The sequence below is a fragment of the Crotalus tigris genome, unplaced genomic scaffold, assembly GCF_016545835.1.
Source record: "Crotalus tigris isolate CLP2741 ecotype Arizona unplaced genomic scaffold, ASM1654583v1 scf7180000018016.4438896, whole genome shotgun sequence".
Lineage (NCBI taxonomy): Eukaryota > Metazoa > Chordata > Lepidosauria > Squamata > Viperidae > Crotalus > Crotalus tigris.
In genome coordinates, this window is record NW_024096778.1 from 2,154,779 (window position 1) to 2,181,270 (window position 26,492).

Sequence of the window (26,492 nt, forward strand, 5' to 3'; positions counted from 1 at the left end):
AACTAACCTTGCTCACAGGGTTGTTGTGGGGGAAGAGGAGGCAGGAACAATTAGGTATACAAAATAAACGTGGGATGTCAATCTATTAAATAAGTATTCCTGTGTTAATTGATGCTCCAGAACTGAAATTATTGGGTGTCAGGTGGCATATTTGACAGATAAATAAACATGCTCCTTTTAACAGTGGACTAACCAGACATTCTAAAACAAAAAGAGGAAAATTAAAATATAGGAAAGATAAACACCAATGAATTATTTTGATATAACAGGACACCTATTGCCACAACCGGTTCATCAAAAGTGTTTGACAGATCGGCTTTGAAAATCCATTGCGTTACTTGGGTTACATTATCCTTAGTTGCTTCCTTCTCTTCGTCTTCCCTGTCCCCTTCACCGTCCTCGCAACCTTCGCCCCCCAGGCTGTTTCACCAAGCCCGAGAAAAGGAAACCGCGTGCCGGCGCAAAAGGCGCCTTTCTGCGCAGCGATACCAAGCAACCTCCATCTTTGCAACGGGCAGCTATTTAGCCTCAGCCCCGTTGAAACAAGCACTTCAGTCAGCCATTTTAGCGAGGGGCGAATGCCCACCTGGAAGGGAGCAGCGGCCATTGGAGTTGAGGGCAGCTTTGCTTCGCATCCATTGACAGCTCAAAAGACGGCTGTTTTCTTAAAGGCAAAGGTCGGTGAGATGAGCTGACCGAGGCGGGTTTTTTTCTTGCTTTCGAAACAGATACGCCTGTCAGAGGAGCCAGCGTTACTTCCTCGTTGCCCATTTCGCGCACACTCTTTAAAAGCGTTTAAGTTGGAGGCATTGGGAGCAGCTGAAGAAATCCAGTTACCTGTGAGTAAATCTGTCTTTTACCAAGGTAGTAAGTGAATGAACGAGAGTGGTTTCCCTCCCTTTTCGTAACTCCCGGGGGCGGGGGGAAGCTTTTCGCCGGTTGTTTAAACGCGGCTCTCGGAGGATGAGAAGGTTATATTAACAGGGATTGGTTTCTGGCCGATCAGGGTTCATAAAAGAGACATACCCAATTCGGGGAGATGGGGAAGAGAATTAAGAGGCTTCATATTTGCCTCTGGGACACTGTATGCCTTTTTCTAGCCCCTACCTGTGTTGCTTACTGCTCAGGGAGAAGCAGAATTCTGGATCTTGTGGCATCTGTAGCAAAGTTTTCAGATCAAGCGTGGTTTTGTTTCTTAGCAAGCTAATTTCTGGTAGGTGTTTACATTCGACTGTTTCTGCAAGTTAGCTAGTCATCAAAAGGATATACTGCCTTGATGGCATATGATTTTGTATGCAATACAGTGTTGATGAGCGGTTGTTATTTAATTGCTCAGCAAAAGCTGGCTGTCAGTGCTGAAATCAATTTTCATTGGCAGAATTCAGTTGGGAGGAGATTTTCATTCCGAGATATGTGATGATTCCTTAGTAATGTGATTTCTCTGGATTTTACTGGTCAGCTGCTGCACAAAAAACAGGTAGCATACTTGAAGCATTTTTATTATGGTTGGTTGCACAGTCATCCAGATGTTCAGACTGGATTTGGCAGTTTTAATCCATCCATCGAATCCTTCCCCAAAACCTGGGATGGGCAGAAGTTGTTGTAATGATATGGTGGCAGGATATAAGCTGTTCCAAATAAAGCTGCCTTTGTCAATTAACTGATGGAGATTTTGTCAATGCTGATGGCGTTCAAATGGTGCTCCAGATGTTTTGGGATTGCACCCAAGGCCCTATTATTGTTGTTAATACTTTTGCAATAAGAAGCTTCAACTTCTATTTCCAGATCTTATTATTATTATTACTTAAACTTATATGCTGCCTGACTCTAAATGACATTAAGTGGCTTACAAATGTACAATAAAATTAATGAAACATAAACAATAAAGATAAAAGATGGCAAATGCAGTGAAGTAAGGGTTCTCATTCTCTTTTGCCAAAGCACTGAGTGAAGAGCCAGGTTTTCACACCTCTTCTAAGAAATAATTAGTAACATGTTCCTTGCAGACAGTACTACATAATACAAATATTGTTAAAAATATTAGTTTGCTAGGCTTCTTAATGAAATGCCAAAAAAGCAAGTTCAAAATATTAAAGAAATGTGAGGTAAATAATTGACTGGTTTAAAGTGCAAATAGAGTAAGACATAGTTACTCTTTGCTTTCTCCTGAGAGTCAGCTGTTCAATAGGAATAGGAATTACCTTTAAAAAACAAATCTGTATGTCTCACCCTATCTCAAATGAACACCTTCCCAATGGTGATTCTCATCTGTATTCTTCAGGTTCTGTCCTGTGTCACAATTTGGTACAAGAAGGCTTCCATTTTTAAGCCTGTCATTCTAACTATTGTGTCCGTGACTAGCTCTCCAATAGATCTAAAGATGCTTTGTAAAGATACACACTTAGAATTTTCAATAAAAGACTGACAGATACGATCAATTGCATTGATGGAAGCCATACTGAACTGCTGAAAAGAGTTTTCTAAGCTAGAAGGTAGGGCTCATGCCCTAGAAAGTTGTGAAAATTGATTAAGATTTTTTCACCAATTGATGCATCTCATGCTATTTGAATTGTATAAATCTAGATAAAAAGTAAGGTGTTGATTAGCTTCACACATGACGCTAAGCCAGGATTTTGAAATTATAGTTCAGTATAAGCCATATCATGGATTATTTGTACTACTAAATCATAATAGTGGGTTTACACCGAATAGTAAATTGCAGACCACGGTGTGGTTTAGTTCAGCTTGTAAACTCAACCCTAGGATTGTACACTTTTCTTGATAAATGTAAACATTTGTGAAACACTTCCTGTTTCAACCAGGAGATCAATCATACAGATTATTCATAGATCGTTGACATAATAAAACACAAAAGAATGATGGAGTGCACATCATACTTTAATGCTTTTAATAGGAATAGTAATTAGGATACTGATGAAGTAGTTTATTAGAATCATTGATTAAACTAAGGCCTTTTAGTCTAACTGAAAAATCAACTAATGTAATTTTTTTTAAAAAAAATAACAGGTATCTGCTAAATAGTTTTTAGGATTATATATGCCTCAAATATATGCAGCTTGCACATACTTCAAAATTTTCAGAAGACATACTTCAAACTTTGTATGAGCACAGCACTTCTAAGCTATTAACGAAGACCATAAGCCTGTTAAAAAATGTTACACTGTGATTATTAACTAAGGAAGTTTATTGGAACTCAGGAGCATAAGATTGGACTTTGACATTCACTCCTTAAGAAAATATAGTTCCAAGGAATAATTACATTCTTTTAACCAGAAAAACATTCAACAGCATGAAGCCAGTTATTGTTGTTCATGGTGGAGCTGGTCGCATCTTTAAAGAGCGGGAAGATGGAAGTCGTTCTGGTGTCATCAGAGCAGCATTGAAAGGTTACGGTATCCTTAAACAAGGAGGAACTGCATTAGATGCAGTTGAAGAAGCCGTAGTATTAATGGAAGATGATCCACATTTTAATGCAGGTAACTTTTTAATTTTCCAAATTGAAATTCTTACTGCCCAGTTTTTTGTAGCAGACATCTTTTTTCTTTCTTTTACTCCATTTTTGTATGCCCTTAATAACAGCCTCAATTGTGGGAATCAAAAAGGTGAGATTATCTTTCACATCCCTTCATTTCCTTACCTGCTAATTTCTTGCTAGGATGGATGCTGTTCAAGGATATATCCTCCAATTAGTTTTAAAGGAAATTTATACAAAAGGTATTTTCAATATCTAATTAAATGAATGCTTAAAAATCCACACCTCCTAAAACATTATTTTGTTTTAAACAAAATCCCTATTCTTCAGGATTGTGCCAAGTATGTTTGGCATTTGGTGCTTTAAATTTCAAGCTGCAAAACATTAAATGGGAATGAAATTTTGGTCATAGATATAGTTTTTATTAGTATTACTTTTACTAAGTATAGTTTTTTATTAATGTTACTTTTATTGACATTATTGTTTATATTATTGACAAAGCATATATATTCCAATTTCCTCAGTTTTTTTAAAAAAAACAAGCTTTGTAGTAGATATTCTGATATGTGAGGGATGAGATATATATCATGAACAGAAAAGGTACAGAATTTTTATATATATTGTTAGGATTCACACTAATTACTCCTGCAAGGATTTTAATATCGCAAAAGTTGTCATTTAAAGAGTATTGAACCACAAATGAATTAAAATAGTGTAACATTGTTTAACTTCATGTTGGTATATTAATATCTTTTCCACTTGATTCCTAGGTTGTGGCTCTGTGTTAAATGAGAAGGGTGAAGTAGAAATGGATGCTATTATCATGGATGGGAAAAATCTAGCCTCAGGAGCAGTATCAGCCGTGAAATGTATTTCTAACCCAATAAAGCTTGCTCGTCTTGTAATGGAAAAGGTATGCCAAGGGTGATCTTCAGCAAAATCAGTTTCCCTTTGTGGTTTGATTGAAGTACTATGGTGCTTTGTGACCTCTGGCCTTGTGTAAAGATATAATAGGAAGAAATGCTGCAATCCAGGTGATAATTGCATTTTTTAATGGTTTCATATAAACAGAAAGCTGGTATATAGCTTGGCCAGTAAAAGGGAGCCTCTGACCTGCCAAACGTTGCTAAATGCTAGAATTGGTACTACCATCCAGCAGAGCCAAACAGTTAATGATGTTTAGAATTAAGGTTCAGTCACATCTGGTAGATCACAAGCTCCCCATTCTTGGGCTAGACTCAGATGTTTCTCTTTCGTGTGTTCTGCTTGCAAGAAGCTTGTTTGCTCTTGGAATGTTACACAATACCCCTGTATTCTGTAGTGGCATAGTCTATTCTTCCTCCTTGTTGCCATGTTGCGCATAGAACAAATTTTATAGCTTGTTGGAAGAAATTGCAATCGCTCTAAGAGGCCAAGAACTTAAAGGCAGGCAGACTATTTTTATTTAGGGTTGGTAATGGTATGTAAGTGCTCAGTGGCTGATAGAGAGCATAATAATCTCCTATAATCTTAAATGGATTTTTCAGGGGTTTAAATGCACTGATAAGGGCTTTCCCTAATTTGAAGTGCTCCAGGTGTATTCAACTGCAGTTGCCAAAATGCCTTTTCAAAGGTTATTGCTTTTACCTATATCACCTAATAAATTTAAGATTAGACTTTCCTTTACTAATTTTATTGGTTTATCTTCTATAAAAATGCTGACCAGCAATTAAAGTTTAGATTTTCTTATCTTCAAATAAGCAATTAAAGGGTATATCCAGACAAAAGTGAACAAAATAGGATAAATTACAGCAGCTTTAAATTATAGTCGGTCACTTCCCAAGAATATGCTCAAGCAGCTGAACTATACCAAATTCTTAGCCTATGATTTCCCGAACTATCCTGAGAACAGTGTTTTCCTGCATGAAATTTTATGTTCAGTGTAGCTGAGTTTGCTTCTGAACTTAAAATATTTGGAGTTTCACTTTTCTATTCACATGTATCTTAGCCTCTGATACATTAAACATCTTTTTAACTATAACGTACAAGAAAGTGCTTGAACTCCTATGGTCTTTTTCTTAATATATTCCAGAATATTCCAGCACCTTTCTACTAAAATTATTTGCAAAAAATAAAGATATCATTACAGGGAGAATATATACTTTAAAAGGGGAATTTAAAAGCAGTCCGGTTAAAAACAGATTGAATGCCCTGCGCTGTTGATACATTCCATGTCCCACATATAAAAACATATTACTATCACGTGTTAATGTGGGAAGATTTATTTTATCTTAGTAAAGATTTTAAGCTTTCTAACTTGTGAAAAATTGAAATGTGGCATTCCTTTTAAAAATGTCAAATGGTAATGACATTATTAAAATCTTTGTTACAAATTCTGCTTGGTTCTTTCAGAGTGTTGTTCTGCTGTACTGTATATGTTTCTAAAATGATCAAGGCTTTGAATCCTATCAGGGCATCATATTAGCTCCCTCTACTGACTCAAGAGGATTTGGACAAGCAACATTCTTGAGGCTACCTTGTTAATCCTTTGAGATCCTATTCATTAAGTCAGGCAGTTTCACAAGCTTTTAATTCCTCAGGATAGATCTACTGTATTAAAATGATAGCATCCAGAAATCTACCAAAATATGGAGGTGCCTATAGAGACATTTTCATGACTTGCACTGAAAAATCTAACCGTTTGGAGCCAATTCATATTCATTTTAGGGAGGTATGTACAGAAGATATTGTACAAACATGGATGTTACATTGCAGTCTCTAAATTAACTTGCAATTTGTTCAGTGTTAGCTCACTAAAAAAACGAAAGATACCTGAACATTCTGTAGATCCTCTGCTGTATGACAAAAAGAAGAGCAAAAGGTTGCCCATCTCTGTACTAAACAAAAGTTGCAATTACCATAATATGAATTTGTAACTCCTGATGTATGCCTGATTAATAAACATACATTCTGCGATGCCCCCACACTCCATGCTAAGCTTTGAGAAAAATCTGAATGCAATTAACTAAATAACAACATTACAACATTTTTAATATCTAGTATTAAGTAATATTTAATAGCCCAAAAAGCAAGATTCCAACGGAATGCAGGAAAACATTTTCCAAATTCTTGGTTATATTCACATTCAGCTACATGCATCCTGGAGCCATTTTACCCCCTGCTATGCACAATTCTTTTAAGTGAAGTGTCAGATTCAATTTATCCAGTATTTTGGGCTGTTATAAATGTAAAACAGAACCTTGGGTTTTTCATAATTTAAGCATATAGTTTTTTAGATTCACAAGAAGACTTCAGCAAAAGCTATATATATATATATATATATATATATATATATATATATATATATATATATATATATATATATGGTACAAATATACATACATACATACATACATACACAGCAGGAATTAAATGAAATCTCATACTTGTTAAGCAAGCTGAAGATGGAATACAGTATATGCAAACAATTTTTTAAATTTTCATATATTTTCAATGATTTACTTTTATAATTAAAAAATATAATACAGGTTTTATTGCTGCCTTTTAAGTGTGTATATGTATAAAGCTATGTATTTTTGAATTGAGAGCATGAATTCAACTAAAATTAACACATTTTACATATGGATAACAATATGCCACCCAAAGCTTAGGATCTTTTTGAAATGCTTCTACCAATTCATTTAAAAATAACGAAGTGTCACATATGCCTTCAGTTGGCTAATAAATGTACTGCTTTATCCCAAAATTATTTTTATTTGAATATGTAGTCACTAAGAATATTAATTATTATTATATATGCTGTCTGAAAATTAGGCCCATTGAACGTAAAGTGACTTTCTTTTCACATGAAAGCTGTTGAGTTTGTTTTGAAAGCAAAAGCAGAAGAGGGCAGTGGTGCACAAGGCATTTTTTTTCTACAGGTGTGGAACATTGTAGACTCATAAGAATAAACTGTCTTTATAATCCTTCTGCCTTACATAAGTTGATTTATGGCTCTCAGCATGGGACTCCAGCACCTGGCAATCTCTGTTGCCTGTTGTTGGGGATTCACAAGTTTTGTTTGTTCAAAATGATCTCCAACAAAATAAATACTTTTATTTCCTTAATCCCAGGAAACTTGTCATGATAGTGCATGATAGTACAAAGGGTTTAGTACAGTAGCAAAGTTTACATACTGGGCCTACACACACACACACACACACACACACACACACACACACACACACACACTGTGTTCCTAGTACCAGTGGTGGCACTTTCCTTAACAAAAGAAACAATTGGTATATGGTATGAACAAGTTATTAGGTAGAGTGTGATATAATAAAATCAGGGGACACAACTGGAGTACTTGAAGAGAAGTGGCATAAATGGTGTATGTCCTTTTGAAACTGCCTTCAGCTTGCAGGCAATGTGAAAGACGGGAGCATCTTGCAATAGAAGTTCAGCAAAGGAAAGTCCCAATTTCTGCATGGCTAAAAAAAAACCCAGTTCTGTTTCAAAGTGTTCTGCTTCACATCAACATAAAATTCTGCAGTTTCTTGCATTGAACATATCTTAGAAGTAAGCATAAAGCTACAGAGGACAGAATCTTTTCCCCTGACAAGTTGTTCAGCTCTTCTGCAGAGATTTTCTCCAGAGATTTTCTTCTGGATTTTTTTTTTTAAAACACTATTGCAAAAACATCATCCATCTCTTTCATACCTCTCTTGAAAGTAGATGGGTGATTCTATCCCTGGAATTAAATAAAGAAATCAAAATTATGTTGACACATCATCCATTTCTGGTGGCATTCTTACCCAGGTTCAGGATTTTTCTCTAAGTAAAGGCAGAAATGAATGAAGGTATTTAAATGTGCACCTCCTTTGTGCTATAGCATTTGCAGCAAGTATTTGGCAAACAACATTAAATACAGGACACTGCTGAAATACCATTCTATTGGGTGGTATGTACATGGCTTGAAACTGATTTGTGCAGCAATTTGAGTGGCTGCTTCTCTCCTCTTTCCTTCAGACGGACCACATGTTGCTGACTGACCAAGGGGCCTCTGCCTTTGCTAGGGCCATGGGAATTCCTGAGGTTCCTGGAGAAAAATTAATCACTGAAAGGTCACTGGAGAGGTGGAAGAAAAACCTTGAGGCTGACTGGAACCCTCAAGAATGTCAAAAGTAACTATCAGTATTGGTGTTCTGTCTGCTTGAATGAAGAGAATTAAATTAAAGAGAGCAATCAACCCACATAACCTCTTCCCCAAATTCAGAGGGAGTATTTCTTCCACATTTGAACTACTGGAAGCTGCTACATGCAATTTCTCCTGTCTTCCTCTTAACTTTTGTGGCTGTGTGAAACAAGAAACTGAGTTTGGAGCAAGATCTCAAAACTGCAGCTCACACCTTGTAGCCTGAGAGTGACAGGCAGTAGTAGTGTAGTGCAGAAGGATGCCAATGTTCTCTTAGGCTAATTAGAAGAGACTTAGACTTAATGGCTTTGATGATGCAGGCTGAGAGATGGCTGCATCTGCCATTGTTGTAGCACAGGGCTCTTCAAACTTGGCCCTTTTATGACTTGTGGACTTGTGGGAATTGAAGTCCACAAGTCATAAAAGGGCCATGTTTGAAGACCCCTGTTGTAGCATCTCTTTGGTACCAGTTTAGAATGAAAACTGGCTCTGTACCTGGTGGGACAGACTGGATAGCCACTCCTAGCCCTGCACTGTTGCACCATCACAGCCTAAGTCAGGAATGGAGCTGTGTTTTCCCTCTAAGGCCTTAATCGGGAGGTGTGCGGCAGTGTGAACGAGATACAGTCTTGGCTGTGAAGTGCAAGGCTAAGAGTGCAACTACCCTACCCTACCCAGGTGTATCATATTCTAAATTTGTAAGCTGCGGCAATGAATGGCAGGATCAAATTTTGGCTTTGACCCTCACTGTGATGACCATGTTCCTTCATCCTCCCAGGGCACTTCAGCTGGAAGGGAGGCCTTGCGTAGGAGAACAATGGTGGGATCTGCAAACCTGGAACCAGCTGTGGAAGGAATGGGGTTGGATATTGCCTTCCTTATTGTAGCTGGTCTCTGTGCAGCTACATGCCAAACTCCAGTGTTAACAAAACGACATAGCTATGATTATGGCTGCTGAAATTCACTATTGTGAATACATGCCATTGCTTCACACCACCTCCCTTTGCATCTTGTGAAACGAGGGAGAGCAAGCAGGTTCTGCTTGCACTATGTTCTCCACAGATCTCAGTTCACATAAAAATTGCTCTTCAGAAAGATAGAGGCAGACTTGTTGCACATCTGTTAATTAAGCATCAATAGCACTGGAAAGCTACTGAGAGAAAGAGAGGTGTAGTACAATTGTGTGCTGCAATTCTTTTTGATGCACTTCACAAGATTTTAAGAGACCATTCTATCAATATATAAAATGACCTCAGTGTTGTAGCCTTTGGTCTAATTAACCAGTCCTGCAGCATTTGTAATGATTTGCGTTTGAAAACAGTCGTTTAAATAGGTCTTTGAACTGATCTGGAAGGATTTTGTTGTTAAAAACACTGACTTTTCATTTATTTTAATGATAGAATTGCAATTTGTGGGATTTAGTAGCTGTAGCAGCCCAAAGCAAGTGCAAGAAAATGAGAATGATCGTAGTCCACAAGAAAGATACTATTTGTCCAAGCTGTCAAAGGCCATTTGTGAGAAAGGAGGAAAAACTTTAAGCTAGGGATCTTCAAATTTGGCCCTTTTATGACTCGTGGACTTCAACTCCCAGAATTCCTCAGCCAGGCATGCTGGCTGAGGAATTCTGGGAGTTGAATTCCACGAGTCATAAAAGGGCCAAGTTTGAAGACCCCTTCTTTAAGCTGAGTAGAAATCTGGGATTCTAATAATTTTACATAAGTTAAAGTCTGTGGCAGCTTAAGTATAAACCCCATAGTGCAGTAACCTGGCTGTGTTGCTTTGCTAAATGCTCTAAATGAACCTGCTTGGAGACTCATGGCTTCAGTCTGAAGACGGCCTATTGCAGTGGTGGCAAACCTATGGCACACATGCTAGAGGCGGCACTCAGAGCCCTGTCTGTGGGAACTCTTACCATGCCCCAGAGATGGCAACCATCTCTCTTCAACCAGCCACCCACTAACTCGACCAGGTCCCACATGGCTGGATGCATCCCAGCACCCATGCGCTCGCTGGCCTCTGTGTGCAGGGGCCGATGGTGTCAGGCAGCAGCCGCCCTGGCCCCTGCCTCCTCTTGCCCTGTGACAATGGCACCCCCGCCCTGCCTTGCCTCGCCTCATCCCGCAGGACGAGCCTCCTGCCCACTGCCCCACCTGCCAGAGATCCCCTGGATCTCCCCCAACCCTGCCCGGCCCCCACAGGCATTCCTCCCCACAAGCAACATTGAGGTGATCACGCTTACCTTGGCCACACTCACCCAATCTGCCATGACCACCACAGCCACACCCACCCAGTGGACCATGCCCACCTGGCACCCGGCGATAAATAAGTGGGTTGCAGTTTGGGCACTCGGTCTCTAAAAGGTTCGTCATCACTGGCCTATTGTCATTTCATACTTGAAAAATACCTACCTATGCTAACAGATGCTGTGTTTGTTTGTCAAATGCTTTGAGATCTGCAGCTAATTGTCTGAAATGCTATTTTTGGCAGAGACCTTGGAACAGTTGGAGCGGTTGCTATCGACAGTGCAGGAAATGTAGCTTGTGCAACATCAACAGGAGGACTTACTAACAAACGGCTTGGCCGCGTTGGTGATACAGCATGCATAGGTAGAACAATACCATAGATGTGTCTTCTCATTCTCATAAAATGCACGTGACCAGTAATAATTTCATAATGCTCAGTGACTGCATTCCAGAGATAATAAGAGTTTGTAGGTCTTCTGGAGGCCATCCCTGCTCCACATAGAACCAGATCCTTTTAAATCTGAACAGGGAAAATATAAAGTACTGAAGTGGAACCAGCAAGCAACTGTTTGGTTTGTCCTTCAAACAAAGCTATTTTTAATTGAATGGCATGTTTTCTTAAGATGAGATGATTTCATAGCTTTTAAGAAATACCATATATCAAGATAAGTTGATGGAGTGGAAAGTGTGAAATATTTTGAGAATGTTTGTTCAGATACTAAAATATGTTCTCTGAACATGCTTTTCTCATGGAAAAAACCTTGTAGGCATTCTTTTCTGGGGGCGCATTGGGGGGTGTTCTTTTCCACTGTTTACCTTCTCTTTATAATTTCATAAAAGTTGAGGCAATTGCATTTTGCTTGAGCCCCTTCATTGTTAATAGGACTCCAAAATATAGTTGATACTATCCCTGGCCTATACCGTGTAATACATAGATATTGATTGGAGAAATGGGTTACTAAAATGCTGTTTTTTTAATCTTTTCCTTTCCTAGGAAGTGGTGGTTATGCAGATAATAGCATTGGTGCCACCTCCACCACTGGCCATGGAGAGAGCATTATGAAAGTGATTCTGGCAAGACTTACTCTTTACCATATGGAGCAAGGTATATACATATCCTGATGTTCCAGAAGTTTTACATTATATAAAGCAGGGGGTCTTCAAACTTGGCCCTTTTATGACTTGTGGACTTCAACTCCCAGAATTCCTCAGCCAGCGTGCCTGGCTGAGGAATTCTGGGAGTTGAAGTCCACAAGTCATAAAAGGGCCAAGTTTGAAGACCCCTGATATAAAGCATGAAGGATTAATATTTCACCCAGTGAGTTGATGAACAGCGTCGTTGGTTATTTCAGTTTGAGGATGCATCATGTTGGAAGCACGTTGGACATGCAACAAACAGTGATTTTAGAGCTAATACACATAAATGCAATCTGATATAAATTCAGATGCTTGTTCTAGTATCTGCTACTCTTAACGGGCCAATGTTTGGGGCTCTAATTTACCATTCAGAGTAAAGGGCCTATGAAGTTTTCTGCTATCAGCAGTCATCATTAATGGCCTTTCCTATTTGTCAAGTTTTAAGTATTTTTAATGCCAATTTATGGTTTTACTGCAAGAAATATTCCAGCTCCTTCATTTTTAAAATTTTGTTTGGAGAATGTTGAATCATTCTGTTTTTACATGAATTTTATTTGTTATCTTGAACATCTATTGTCTTTTATTAGTATACTAGCTGTACCTGGCCACGCGTTGCTGTGGCTCAGTCTGGTTAAATGGAAAAGAAAGAAAAGAGAAAGCGCACGTAGCGTGTGTTGCTTTTACGTCCAACAGATGGCGCTGTTTTTGAAAAAAAGCATGTTTTTACCTGTCACAGGTGTGACATCTATATAATATAGGTATATAAAAACACGTGCGTATTCGAATGCAACATTGTGTCAAAATTTCAAAGCAATCGGTGAAGAACTTTCGGAGATTTAAGATTTTCAACAAACGAACATTTACATTTTTATTTATATAGATCAAGTAAACTAACACAAGGCTCCTTGCACCTTGTATTTGTGTAACTGATGGAATTGGTAAAGAGAAGATGAAACAATTTAATATTTTAGGTCAGTCTTTTCCAGTCTAGTGCTCTCCATGAAGCCATCCTGGATGGGAATTATAGGAATTGAAATATATTTGGATGTTACCAAGCTAATGACAGCTGGCCTCAGGGATCCTCTCCAAACAACAGCATTTACTCTTTTCAGATATTTGTGTTGATTTCAGTCTAATCAACCTAAAGTGACATTCTACCAACATGTACTGGAATATTTCTATTTTAAAAAATAGTTACATGCAGTGAAGTGTTGGTTATAAGTAAAAAAGCATGACTGTAAAATGTTCATGTCATACTTTCACATTCAGCAACAAACATGCTTGAAGAATTTAGATTACTCACTGCCGAAGCCTTTTAAATCTGTTTTAAATACCATTTTTTTTTCTCTGACTTCTGTTTAAATATAATACATTCATTGAAAACAAATGTTCTAATCTGGATATTGATGTGGAAGAGTACTGATAAAAGCTGGCAATAGGATGTTCATGTGACCATAACATAATCTAACTATGGTTGACCATAGAAAACTTTACCTTTTGGGTTATCTAAACACTTGACTTCTATTACAGTCTGAACACATGTTAATCCAATCTTTTTTTCCCTGAATATAGTTACTTACAGGGAAAAGTGTGATTCTGTTGCAAATTTGTGTTACTTGAGAACTTCAAAGAGTTTTCACAGAAAATGTTGAGTTGCAAAACAATGTTGGTAGATATATTGTCTGCAAAGCCCTTGATCGCCTGGTTCTCTTATTAAAGGACACTTGATCTCTGTTTTATGCAACTTGACAACAAATGTTTAACCACATTAATTTGGAACATCGTTTCCCCTCACATGAAAGGTTGTCTGCATTGGAATCAGATATAACAATTGTGTTTTAAATAAGAGTTTGCTGCCTCAAGGGCCCCCTGTTTTAGCTTTTTAGTTATGGGATGCAGCGAAGGTTGCTTCTGTTTCTTTGGGAGGATTAGATTAAAACATTCCTCTCTCAGATGCTCAAGGCATAATATCTGGCACTTGTTCAACCAACTTTATCTTCACTATGATCTTGTGTGACAGATTAGGCTGAGACAAGCTCAGAGTCACAAAAGAAGCCTCATGGCTGGATAGGAATTTAAAATAAATCATGTATGTTCTGTATTCTTTATTAGTGTAGATTATGTTGTCTAGCCAACCTTGGCTGAGGCTTGATTGGAGACCACTGGGAAATTTCAGAACTGAAGGAGAGGCTGGAAAGTCAAACTTTCTTTACAAATTGCCTTAATAAATAGAGAGAAAGGAATACAGAAAGAAAAATAAACAGAGAAAATAAACCCATAGGTATAATAGCCTTTTTAAAGCATCAGCTCAGTTTTTAAATGCAGCAGTAAACCTTGACCACACAGAATAATATTGGTCAATCTTTCCATTCTGTCCATTGAGATCCTGTTTAGAAGCAGAGAATGAATACACAAACAGTCTAAGACTGTCAATCAGTGGTGAGATTCAAATATGTGAACAACCGGTTCTCTGGGTGGATGCCATTCTGGGTCTGGGCAACAAAAAATTACCGGTTCTGCCAGCTGAATCCCACCACTGCTGCCAATTTAGGGTGATGCTGTCTTTTCTTGTAAAAGGACAATCAGTGTCACTACAAAAGCTAAACAAAAGTTAAAACATATGCCCAGTGATAAAGTTAAAAAGCATGAAAGTGTGTTTGTTTGTTTTATGACTGATTTCTAAGACCACTACCTACAATAATCATAAAACCATCAAAAACTGCAGTTTAGATTAAAAAAAATATAGGGGTCTAGGGGGCATAGGGAATGGCCCTTAAAGACCAGAGGAAGAGCTTCTACCAAGACAATGGTCGAATAAGTGGGGCTTCAGCCTAGGTGAAGAAAACAATTAGAGAAAATGTTTCGGACAATCTTCTTTCTAGTTCACACAAAAATAAAGTAATGGGAGGGGAAGCACATTCAGACCTGCAAGATTCTGTTACTATAGCTATTTCAATAAAAGTAGATGTGATCTATACTTTGTGGTTCAGGTTCTATTATGTAGACCTGATAAGGGGCTTTTTCCCCCATATGTCTTAATAATCAATCTATTTAAAATAAGTTAAGAATATTAACATAGGAGTTAATGTATATTTTTGCAATATACACCCCATAAGTTCATAGGATTGTTCTACTTTCATATATTTCTATATCTATTTATAAAATAATGATTATAATAGTAAAATCTAATACTAAATCTGAAAGAAAAGATAATAGAAAAGAGTAAAAAATGCAAAAAGAAAAGAAAAGAGAGAATATACAGAAGAAAAAAGAAATATATAGAGAAGTGACTTCCAACTTTCATCACAACAAATACAAACGTAGTGATTCTTCACCCCCTTTAATTGGTAGAAACAATTATCACTTTATCCTATAAATATCCCTTCTCTTATGGACAAATCCATAAAGCATCATTTTTTCAGTTGTGATGAGAAAGTCCATAAAGGGTTACCAAAAGTAATAACATATCTTGCTTAAACTTGATCAACCAATTTTATATTCCTTCCTTTTACTTCTAATAGCCTTAACTTGTAGTTCAATCAAATATAGTTGTAGGATTTGATTCCTCTTCGTTTCTTCTTTGTCCCATTGCACAGAGTTCTTCAAGGCTTTAATAAGCCTCTTTTCTAATTTGAATAGAAAAAAGCTATGCAGGTTACTCTCTTAATTTTTCAGTCGTATTTCTCTTTTAAAGGTTTTTTTTAAGATCCAATAACTTTTCTCTAAATCATTTACAACTGTCAGTTGTAAATCCACTTTTGTTACCATCTCTATCTTGTCAGCTAAAATTTCTTCTATATCTGACATTTTTTTCAATAATATATTTTGGACATAGTTGATCCATAGAAGCAGACCCTCATTAACAGATATCATTACTGAATTGTTGATATTGTGGCTACTATTTTCTGATCCAGTCTTCAAAAGTCTCCTTCAGCTATGGCTGATTCCTGTCCTTTCCCAGCACTCAAACTTGGCAGAAAACTGCTGTCTTACAGTGTCCTCACAAGGAATAATTATCTGCATGCAGTATATGTGGGTGATCTCCTCTCTTGATCTTATCTGAAGAGATTCCAGGAGACTGGTCTACTCATCGGTTCTTTAATCTTTACTACTGTCATAAACATTAATCAGATGCAAACAATCTAATATATTTTTATCTCCAAATGAAAAGAGTTTTCTTGAAATAATTATTTCCAAATATTTAAGATACCTAATCAAACAAATATCCATAGATTTAATGGAGCCTATCAGAAGTGTATGAGAGTTGCTTCTGTTAACTGCACAGCCTGACAACATACGTATTGTACCATATCAATAAATCTTAGTGTAGAACATTTATAATTACTACATGGCATATTTTATCAGCATATAAAAGCTGTTTTTTATGTTAGCCACTTTTATGTCTAAATGTTCTTTGAATTACCTTACAATACAGGCAAATGGTTCCAGTTTTAAGTTAAATACTAAAGAAGGAATTAAAGGACATTCAGTGAGTTCCTTAAGACATCTTCACGTATGAAAAAAATAATCCCTTCTACAAAAATTCTATCTTGAGGATTGGAGTACTATTCCAATTAGTAAAAAAAGGAAATCCGTATGAAAAACACTGCTTTCATCGTAGCAGTGGTACTGAAGTCCAGTGGTATCCATCCAGGACAGCATCAGCCAGCAGAGCAGATTCTTCCCTTTCAAATCCGCTCTTAGGCGTGACTCCCTATCCCTTGAGCAGATAGGGAGCTCCAGGGATGATGAGGAAGGAAAAATCAGCAGTGTGAGTGAAAGCCCTTTTACAGGAAGTTGGACGTAACCCTGGAAATAGGCTGATACTGTGTGTTCCTGCAACCTTACAAAAGCAGTGAAGAAACTTCTTCTGTTGCAGAACTTTCAAGACAGAGTTGTGCAATATCAGGAAAACACAAAATCTTCCTGAGACATGCTTGATTCCCAGTGACTGGGCACAGTCACAGCAACACTTTCTTAGATATGTAGAAATGGTTGTCCCTGTTTTTGAACTTCTGAGTTCTTAGTCCTGGGATTTCCTGGCCTAGAATTGGCCAGATCTGACAGTGCTTAGGTTTTTTGTTTGTTTGTTTGTTTTACAACCAGCACAAGTGGGCTAGCTTTTTGCTGAAGCCTGACATAAATGAAGTTTATGTGAAGGGGTGGGATACATTTTCAACATCTTTAAAAATGTTATAAAATATAAAATGTCAAAGTAATATTTGGGTAAGAAAACATTCCAGAATCTGTTGAAAAACAGCCACGAGGTTTATAACCTGAAAGCTGGTAGCTGCTATTAATACGGCATTGATTCTCAGCATGATTCTGGCTTGCATGGATGTGTCCGTGTATATACACAGGTCTGATATGATAACATAGAAAATATAAACTGGTCCTACTGCAATAGTGAGACAGCTAAGAAGTGTTTCCAGATTAAATCACACTTCAGGGTACTTTAGCTGGCAACATTGTTTCAATATTTTTAGCCAAAGAGCTTTCAATCAGTATGGATGCGTAGGCTTATGTTCATGTTTAGACTATTATAACAGAAATGTATGATATAATCAGCATTTTTCAGATAAAGTTAGGCAATTCAGCGTGGCCTAAGGATATGCTCAGCTGAAGGTTAAGAACTGAATCGCTCCCTCACAGAATTAGAATAGCTAAACTTTGCTGTAGCAGCTATTGCTAGAGTGAATATTTCCTCTTTCTTGGCATTTTAAAGGCTGGGGCTCTGGTTTATAAGCATAGGAACAGTTTCCATTCTGGGCTTTCATGTCTATTGGGAGGAAGAAGAAAATCGAATTCTGGGAGTTGAAGTCCACAAGTCTTAAAGTTGCCAAGGTTGAGGACCCCTGGATTATACTTCATACCTGATAACATTTGATATTTTTAAGTCAAGTGGCTTACTTCCAAATAAAAATTATAAATTGGAAAAAAAAGAAATCTTGAAAGATAGCATTGATATTTTGCGCACACAATGAGTTTTTGTTTTTGGACATTGAATTAATTACACAGTTAATTAAATGCTTCTTGCTTTCGTAGTGTTTATTGTTTTGAGCTTCGTGTACACTTGGAACTTAATAAAATGTTCAGAGTTAACATGCATTATAGTAGCCATGCTTAATAGGCTCAATAGGCTACTATTAGCTTAACAATAGAAGTCTTATTTCTCAGTGATAAAATGATGCTCTTGAAAGTTGTCCAGAATATTAATGACTGATCTTTATTAAACCATTCATTTGGAAGGGAGCGGAAACAAAACCAGAAAAGTAAACCTGTATGTCTATGACACAGGTAGACTCATCCACTCTTCTTTTCAGTAACAGAAAGGTTTTTTGTCATTAAAACAGCTGGCAGAATAATTTTAGTTATTAGAAGACTTCATTTGTAGTCATTTAAGCTGCAGGGTGCATGATTGTCAGGAATTAATCAAATCTAGCAAAACATACCTTGAATTAGATTTGGGCAGGAAGCCTTCCACTGAATCAAACTAAAAAGATTTAGTAGTCACAAACAATGGGAATGAGGAGCCTCAATGGAAATTTTCATCCCAGCTTCCTTTGTGATGAACAGCTGTCAGATCATAATCTCCTTTGAAGCGCTCTTCACTTTCAAAAGAAGTTTCATCCACCTGAATTGGAAAGCTTCCCCCCGCCTCCCGTATGTTTTGAAAGACAGGAGTCTAAAGAGCCCTTCTGTTCATAGAATTAATGGCATAGTTTTTTGGATATGCTTCCTTTCAGACATGTATTTTGTTAATCAATGTTAATTACCCCAAGAGAGCCAGCTTGGTGTAGTGGTTCAGGCACCTGTTAGAAACTGGGAGAGCATGAGTTCTATTCCCACTTTTAAGCACAAAGCCAGCTGGGTAATCTTGGGCTAGTCACTGTATCTCAACCCTAGGAAAAGGGCAATGGCAAGCCACTTCTGAAAGTTTTGCCATGAAAACTGACAGGATTAGCCAAGGCCATCACCAGGACTTGAAGGCACCCCCTTCAAAAGTTATCTCAAAGGTTTGTTGGCAGAATGCAAAATGTATCTTGGTTTATCCATTTAAAATAGTTTATCTATTTAAATAGTAGTACATATAAAAAAAAGTTTACCCATTTAAAGTGTACCTTTCATTTTTTTCTTTTTAAATTAAGGCATGGTTCATATTCTGATTTTTCAGGGAAATCACCAGGAGAGGCTGCTGATGCTGCTCTAGATTGTATGAAAACCAGAGTTGGAGGTTTAGGCGGCATCATTGTTATTAGCAGTTCAGGGGAGTGGGCTGCTAAGTTCTCTACCAACCAGATGTCCTGGGCTGTTGTGAAGGATGACCAGCTACAGTCTGGCATTTATACTGGGGAGAGGAATACACAGTCTTTTGAAGAAGCTCTTGCCTCCGTTGGATCCTAGAAATGAGGAAGGACACCCTCTCAGAAAAAGGCAACCACTTTTTCCAGGGTTACTGCCTTGTGAGCAGATAGTATCCGATCAGAATTTTTATTCTAGATTGTGTATGTTTCGTTCCTATTGGTATTTGATTGATCAAATAATTTTGACTCATTATGTATTTTCATTTTCATTCTTTTGAATAAAAGTTCTTCAGAAACTTGTATTCGATGGAATTTCATCAGCTTCTTGATATTTGATACATCTGCATGGTGTCAAATGATAACTTTGAAGAGTATGCTTATCATTCAGAAAATGAATATAATTATAGTAGAGGGGACTTTATGTACTGGAATATCTGTATGTCATTATCTCATGTTTATAAATACATTAAAATATAAACATAAAGGAAAAAGCAAACTTATTTAATACTGATTAAAGACAAGCAACTGATAGATCAAGTTTTGGGCTGTGGTCTTATACCCACAGCTGGAGTATGTTTTATTGAACCCAAAGAGATAGGTGGGTGTCAAGCCTACATTGCACATTACTCTCTTTAACTAAATTTGAATGGTTTTCTTTTAAGGCTTTCTCTATGAAATTAACAGTAGTGTTTTATGGAAAACCCATTTTGAAACATTAAGAAATGAAAATGAAAAATGTGTTTTCTCTGTATAGAGATTTTTCAAAAATGTTTTGTGATTAAGAATTGTGGGGTAGATGTCCATATTATTGGTCTAAATCTATTGTTCTGTGACTATGATTTCTTAAGAAAAATCAAGCAGCAGTGTAAAAATCCAAATAATTTTATAATAAATTTGTTCGTACCTGTTGATTTCAGGCTGGAATTAACTGTATCATATTCTCAGGAGCACAACAATTTAAAGAAAATCATAGTCAACATTTATGATGATACATTGGGATGGAGGAGGGCACGATTTCATTGCTCTGATAACTGAGATCAGGGATATAAATAAGAAGTAAGGGAGAGGCTGCTTTTTGATCTTAGAATTTATATCATGCTAAGTTCTGATCCTGGATCCTTCCAGAGTGTTATCTAAGCTAATAAATCATTCCTAGTTTTCCATAAGCAGTAACTTAGATTATTGCACTGTTCTCACAATACTACTAAATACACACAGACACACACAGAAAGTTTGTATTTCCTGAACCTCTTTATAATAGATTAAGGAGTGGATAGGAATTGTATGGCATTTGTCACAAAGATCACATCCTATTCAGACTCTCTGGATTAACTTTCCAGCTGAATTTCAGGGCATTTGTAGTTACCACAAATTGATTTCACCACAAATCCTCCTCCTCCTTCTTCTGTATTTCAAAAGTACCATATTATCTTGCATTTGCTGAATATTGTTGTGATCCTAAAGCCCTGAATGTTTGATTGCTAGTGCTTTACTAAAGTTTCAGTCATGTACTAATGCATTGTAGCATGTAGCTCATCAAATACAGTACTTGGCTGCATCAGGCAAAATGAGCATAAAACCATGATGCACATATAGCAACATAGGAAGCATCTCCTTAGCAACACTGAGCCTTACAAAATATGCCATTTTACTTTATCTAGTTTTACTGAAAAATAAAGTCCTATAGGCTAATAATTTCCATACTTAGTCTCAACTGTTATTTAGCTTTTATAGTTTTGTATTTGTAATGACACTAATGGCTTGAAATCTATTGCAAGTTTTATTACTGTTTTAATATTGTTAAAATGTAGGAAAGGTCATGTGGTCCTCTTAGTAAGTCATATTAATACTAAAACAATAGAACTTTATTTTATAACTAGAAAAGAGATGCCTACCAGAGGGCCAAATGTTCAAATGTTTTAACAATGAATTCCTTGGACCTTTGCTTGCCATTTTAATGTGGGAAACAGGATTTATGTTCATAATTGCCTAAATGTATTAAATTTAAATACATATTAAACATATTAAATACCTAAATGTATTAAAAGTAGGATTTTTTTAAAAAAAAAGACTAAATGATGTTCAAATTAGGAAACTATTCAGTATGAGGAGCCATCTCTTTCTGATTATGTCTGTCCATCCCATCAGACCCAACAGAACGAGTGTGTTGCAGATCCTGTCTAATAAGGAGTTTCACCTGGCAGGACCCAGGAGAAAATTATTCAGTGAACTACAGAATTGATGTTATTAGCAATTTACAAATCAATAGCTTATCAGTACAGATTAGCTATATATAATTGTAACAAATTATGGCTCCCATTTGTTTGGGAATGTTTAATGTGCAACTGTGAATGTTTAATGTCTGCCTGTGAATATATGCCCTGCATGATGATTTTAGGGTTTTTTTTTTCTTTCTTTGGGTATTACCTCTATAGAAGAGGTACCCATGACACAGAAAGTTCTCTGCTATGCTATTTAAAAGGCAGCACACTTTTATTAATTTTGCTACATTACAAGTTCTAGAGTCTTTTGCAGTACCAAAACACTCAGATGCATCACAATCATTTAGTCTCCTGTACTTACAATCAACACCTGGTTTGCAGAGCTGCACTAAAAGATTTATAAAGGATGCTCATAGCTTTCATCAAATTAAAGGCCTAAAACTTTACATACATAGTTTGAACATAAGATATGTCATTCAATATCTTTTTCTCTATTGTTCTGGCTTCTTAAGTTACTACACATCACCTTCATGCACCTCCAGCTATTACTTTTACATGCAGCCCTCCTACAGGTAGTCCTTGACTCACCTGTATGACCACAATTGATCTCATTGTAGCTAAGTGAGATATTTTAGTTTTACTCCATTTTACGATCTTTCTTGCCACAGTTATTAAATAAATCAACTAGTAACACAATTGTTAAGTGAATTTGGCTACCCCATTGACTTTGCTTGTCAGAAGGTCCTAAAAAGTAATCACATGACTCAAGGACATTGCAACCATCGTAAATATGAGTCAGTTGCCAAGTGTCTGAATTATGATCACGGGAATGCTGCAAAAGTTATAAGTGTGAAAAATGGTCATAAGTCACTTTTTCCAGTGCCGCTTGTAACTTGGAAGAGTCACTAAATGAACTGTTGTAAATTGAGGACTACCTGTATTGAATATATTTTTCCTACATTGCATGAAGAGCGTAGCACATGGACAATTCTTTTAAAAAATAAGAAATTAACTTTACAACATTAAAAATAGCTAACATCTCATAAGAAAACAAAATATTATAGGATTTGGGCCATTTTTAGTTTTTTTTTTAAAAAATGGAAGTCTATTGGACTATCTAGAGGAAAGGTCCCCAACCTTTTGGGCACCAGGGACCGGTTCTGTGGAGAGAGGTTTTTCTGCGGACCGGAGGGGGTGTGGTTTTGTGTTCTGCCTGCATCTCACGGATGAGGTTTTGCTTGTTTGTGCGGCCCAATCGCTGGCATGCCGCGGCCTGGTACTGGTCCACGGACCTGGGGTTGGGGACCCCTGATCTAGAGGCCTCATGATCCCTAGTTGATAACTCTTGGTCTAATATCTGCGGACGTTTCCCAAAATTTGAGAATCCAAGTATAAGTCTCAGCTCATGCAATGTTTATGCTGATTTGTGTTGTGGGTTTTTTTTTTTTAATCTTGGGTGCAGATTAAGTGCATACTGTTATTTCTTTCTTGCTTTATGTTCTTATGCTATTTTTAATTACAGCCCAAAATCATGAATTTGAGATTGGCAGCTGTATAAATTGAAATAATCAATAAATGTTTTCATTCAGACTGATGCTGTTTCTTCACAAAAACAAGATAAAGCAGGTCAATTCTGGTTAGAATAACTTATATATATATATTTTGCCAAAGTTATTGTTTTTAAAAATGCATTGCACAGAATTTATACTTCTTAGATTTCCAGAATCATATACTTGATTAGAACAAAATAAAATTAATACTGCTTTCCAAAAGGGAACTTTTCCAATTCATCTTCAGCACTGAAAACACAGAGCGAGAGGGCTGTGCCAAGTCACCTTACATAAGACATTTTAAGCGCAGGGATTTATACATATATCCTCAGTTATAAAAACACACTGATTAGTGTTTTACAGCATTTGTCTCCAAAATAAACACTAGTAACTGGAAAATTATTCTTTCAGCCCACATTTAATTTAAAAACGGAAAACATGACTCATATTCACTTTTCATTTAAAAAATCATACATGGATTTTGAATTTTGATATCTACATTATGAGATATCTTGCTAGTTTGATCTTGTCCTCCATTAAGTTAGGTACATATATGTCAGATGTCTGTAGCCTGATTTTTTTTTAAAAAAAAGTAATTAGATTTACGGGTGATCCTCAGATTACGACCACTCGATCAGTGACCATTCAAATTTACAATGACAGACGGAGTTGTAGTTATGATTGGTCCTTACAGTTCCAATCATCACAGTATCTCTGAAATCACGTGATCATGATTCCCATTGTTCCCTGCCAGCTTCCCACAAGCAAAATCATTGGGGAAGCCAGCAGGAAATTGAAAGTCATAGTTAAATGCTTGCTTAATGACTCACATTCTCATTTAACAATGGCAACTGGGACTCCAGAAGTGCCAGCACTAAACAATGTAGTCATATAGCTTCATGTTTTACAACTGCATCACTTAGCAATTCCAATCCCAATAGCCATTTTATCCCAAGGACTACCAATAGGTAAATACATATTCACTTAATATAGACTACTAACTACTGTGGGATTGAACATAGTCAAAGGTGAATAAAAACTAGCAGAAATTACAGGGGCTTTTATTCACAATTAATTAATAAACCATATCCGCACACAATTAAATTCTTATAAACTGTGAGCATAATAAAAAGAAGAAACGGGATCAAAAATCTTGCTGTAAAATAAATTTGAGCACAGCACTCTTAATAAGATAAGAGAAAAATGCTGACTGCCAATCTGAAGCCAAATATAGGAGAAGACAATCTCACCTATCTCTGAGACAAAGTCAATACTGTAGTCAGAAGCAGCTAACAATCAGGTCCTTACTCAGGTTCCTGTTGACAACTGTAGCCACTCTATAGCAGCGGTTCTCAACCTGTGGGTTGCGACCCTTTTGGGGGTCGCAAGAGCCTTTCACAGGGGACACCTAAGACCATCGGAACACACATATTTCCGATGGTCTTAGGCAGGGCTTGTCAACTGCCTTCTCTCCCTCCCCCCCTCCGCTCCACCTCACTTGTTTGTGGAAAATATGCTGCTTGGCGGCAGTTTGCATGAACTCTACCAAATGTGCCCTGCAGGGGGCGCATGAAGAGCGCAGGCGCAAAGCAAGGCCCCGCCCTCCCCAGAGACTCATTGTGCAGCAACCAGATTGACTTCTTCTCGTGCACGCAGGTCAGCGAAGGGGCACCCAACTCCTGCGTCCGTCAGCTGGCGACCCCCGAACTTGCACCAGCTGATGCAAGAGGGAGGGAAGGAGTAAGGAACTCTTCCTCCTCTCCTAAGCTTCAAAGCACAATCGGCTTCCCAAGGGCGCCACAATCCTCACGAAAGTGGGGGAGGGGGGGGAAGCAAAGGGGATGAGAAAGCTCGCGGCGGGCTCGAAGCAGCATCTGCCAGCGTTGGTGAGGAGAAATTCCCCACAAACCCAGGGAAGGGGTGGAGAAAAGGAGCCCCCTTTGGGAGGAAACCGCCACCTTCTTCTCCTTGGCTTTGCGCTCTTCTGTTTCTCGGCAGCTGGGCTGGCAAGCCTCTCCTGGCTGGAACTTCCTTTCCTTCCCTCCCTCTTGGTCTCTTCCTCCTTCCCTCCCTCTCCCCTTGTCCCTTCCTTCCTTCCTTTCCTTCGCCTCCCTCTTTGTCCCTCCTTCCCTCCCTCTCCCCCTTGTCCTTTCCGTCTTTCCTTCCTTCCTTTCACCTCCCTCTTTGTCCCTCCTTCCCTCCCTCTCCCCCTTGTCCTTTCCGTCTTTCCTTCCTTCCCTCTTGTCCAGGATTGGGGCGAGCCTCTACAGCTGATCCACGCTTCTGCAGCTGTAGCTGCTCTCCTTGGCTCCTGCCCAGCAAACTTGCTCGCTAGAAAACATGCGTTTGCTAATTTAGCAGAAGCACGAATCAGCTGTGGCCTGGCGCTGATCCTGAAGCTTCTGCTAACTTAGCAAGCGGCATGCCTTTTGACGAAGCTGAGCAAGTGAGCTGGGCGAGCTCTCCTCTGTCTCTGCCTGTGCACAGGCAGGTTTGCTGGCAGTAAAGCCCCCAGCTACGCTGGCAGCCTATCCCCCTCCCCTTGTCCCTTCCTGGGCACGGAGGGGGGGGAGGAAGGAAGGGGCGAAGAGGGAGGGAAGTAAGGAACAATGAGAGAGGGAAGGAAGGGAGGAACAATGGAAGGGAGGGAAGGGAGGGAGGAAGGAAGGAAGGAAGGAAGGAAGGAAGGAAGGGACAATGGGAGAGAGTGAGGGAAGGAGGAAGAGACTAAGCAGGAGGTGAAGGAAAGGAAGGAGGGAAGAGACAATGGGAGAGGGTGGGAGGGAGGAAGAGACTAAGAAGGAGGTGAAGGAAAGGAAGGAAAGAAGGAAGGAAGGGACAATGGGAGAGAGTAAGGGAAGGAGGAAGAGACTAAGAAGGAGGTGAAGGAAAAGAAGGAAAGAAGGAAGGAAGGGACAATGGGAGAGGGAGGGAAGGAGGAAGAGACTAAGAGGGAGGTGAAGGAAAGGAAGAAAAGAAGGAAGGAAGGGACAAGGAGAGAGAAGGGAGGGAAGGAAGGCAGGCACCCACCCCAGTCCCATCCCAGAGACCCACAGATTCCCCCACAGGCACTCTGCAACCTGAGTGATCAGCTGGTCACGCCCCCTGGCCATTGATCACGTGACCCTGGGACACTGAATGTCATAAGTATGAATCAGTTGTCAAGCATCCAAATGTAAATCACATGACCCTGGGGATGCTGCAACAATCATAAGTGTGAAAAATGATCATAATTCACTTTTTCAATGCTGTTGTAACTTCAAACAGTCACTAAGCGAATTGTTGTAAGTCGAGGACTACCTATACTTTCCCATTTTTTTCCTTTTTTTTTTTGGTCAAGTTTTTGATACCCCCCTGGCTAGCTGGA

General features: G+C 38.2%; 1 protein-coding gene across 4 annotated transcripts; it reads left to right on the top strand.

The window, feature by feature from the left end:
• The first annotated feature begins 581 nt into the window (after window positions 1–581).
• On the top strand, window positions 582–19,655 carry ASRGL1 (asparaginase and isoaspartyl peptidase 1). 4 transcript variants are annotated; one of them, XM_039346702.1, is made up of 8 exons: window positions 582–839; window positions 1,379–1,477; window positions 3,295–3,497; window positions 4,264–4,406; window positions 8,504–8,658; window positions 11,157–11,275; window positions 11,907–12,017; window positions 19,224–19,655. In XM_039346702.1, exons 3-8 carry the CDS (start codon window positions 3,311–3,313, stop codon window positions 19,451–19,453), a joined length of 945 nt encoding a protein of 314 aa, XP_039202636.1. In that variant the 5' UTR covers window positions 582–839; window positions 1,379–1,477; window positions 3,295–3,310; the 3' UTR covers window positions 19,454–19,655. The 4 variants fall into 4 exon arrangements, with proteins under 4 accessions (XP_039202636.1, XP_039202637.1, XP_039202634.1 ...); XM_039346703.1 differs by having other exon boundaries at window positions 3,310–3,497; XM_039346700.1 differs by lacking the exon at window positions 1,379–1,477 and having other exon boundaries at window positions 583–839.
• The last annotated feature ends 6,837 nt before the right edge of the window (window positions 19,656–26,492 follow it).

Bases quoted from the DNA above. Each gene is read 5' to 3' on its own strand.
- ASRGL1 (XM_039346702.1), top strand. From the start codon at position 3,311: ATGAAGCCAGTTATTGTTGTTCATGGTGGAGCTGGTCGCATCTTTAAA. The intron at 3,498-4,263 runs GTAACTTTTTAA...CTTGATTCCTAG, and splicing joins TGATCCACATTTTAATGCAG to GTTGTGGCTCTGTGTTAAAT. The intron at 12,018-19,223 runs GTATATACATAT...CTGATTTTTCAG, and splicing joins TCTTTACCATATGGAGCAAG to GGAAATCACCAGGAGAGGCT.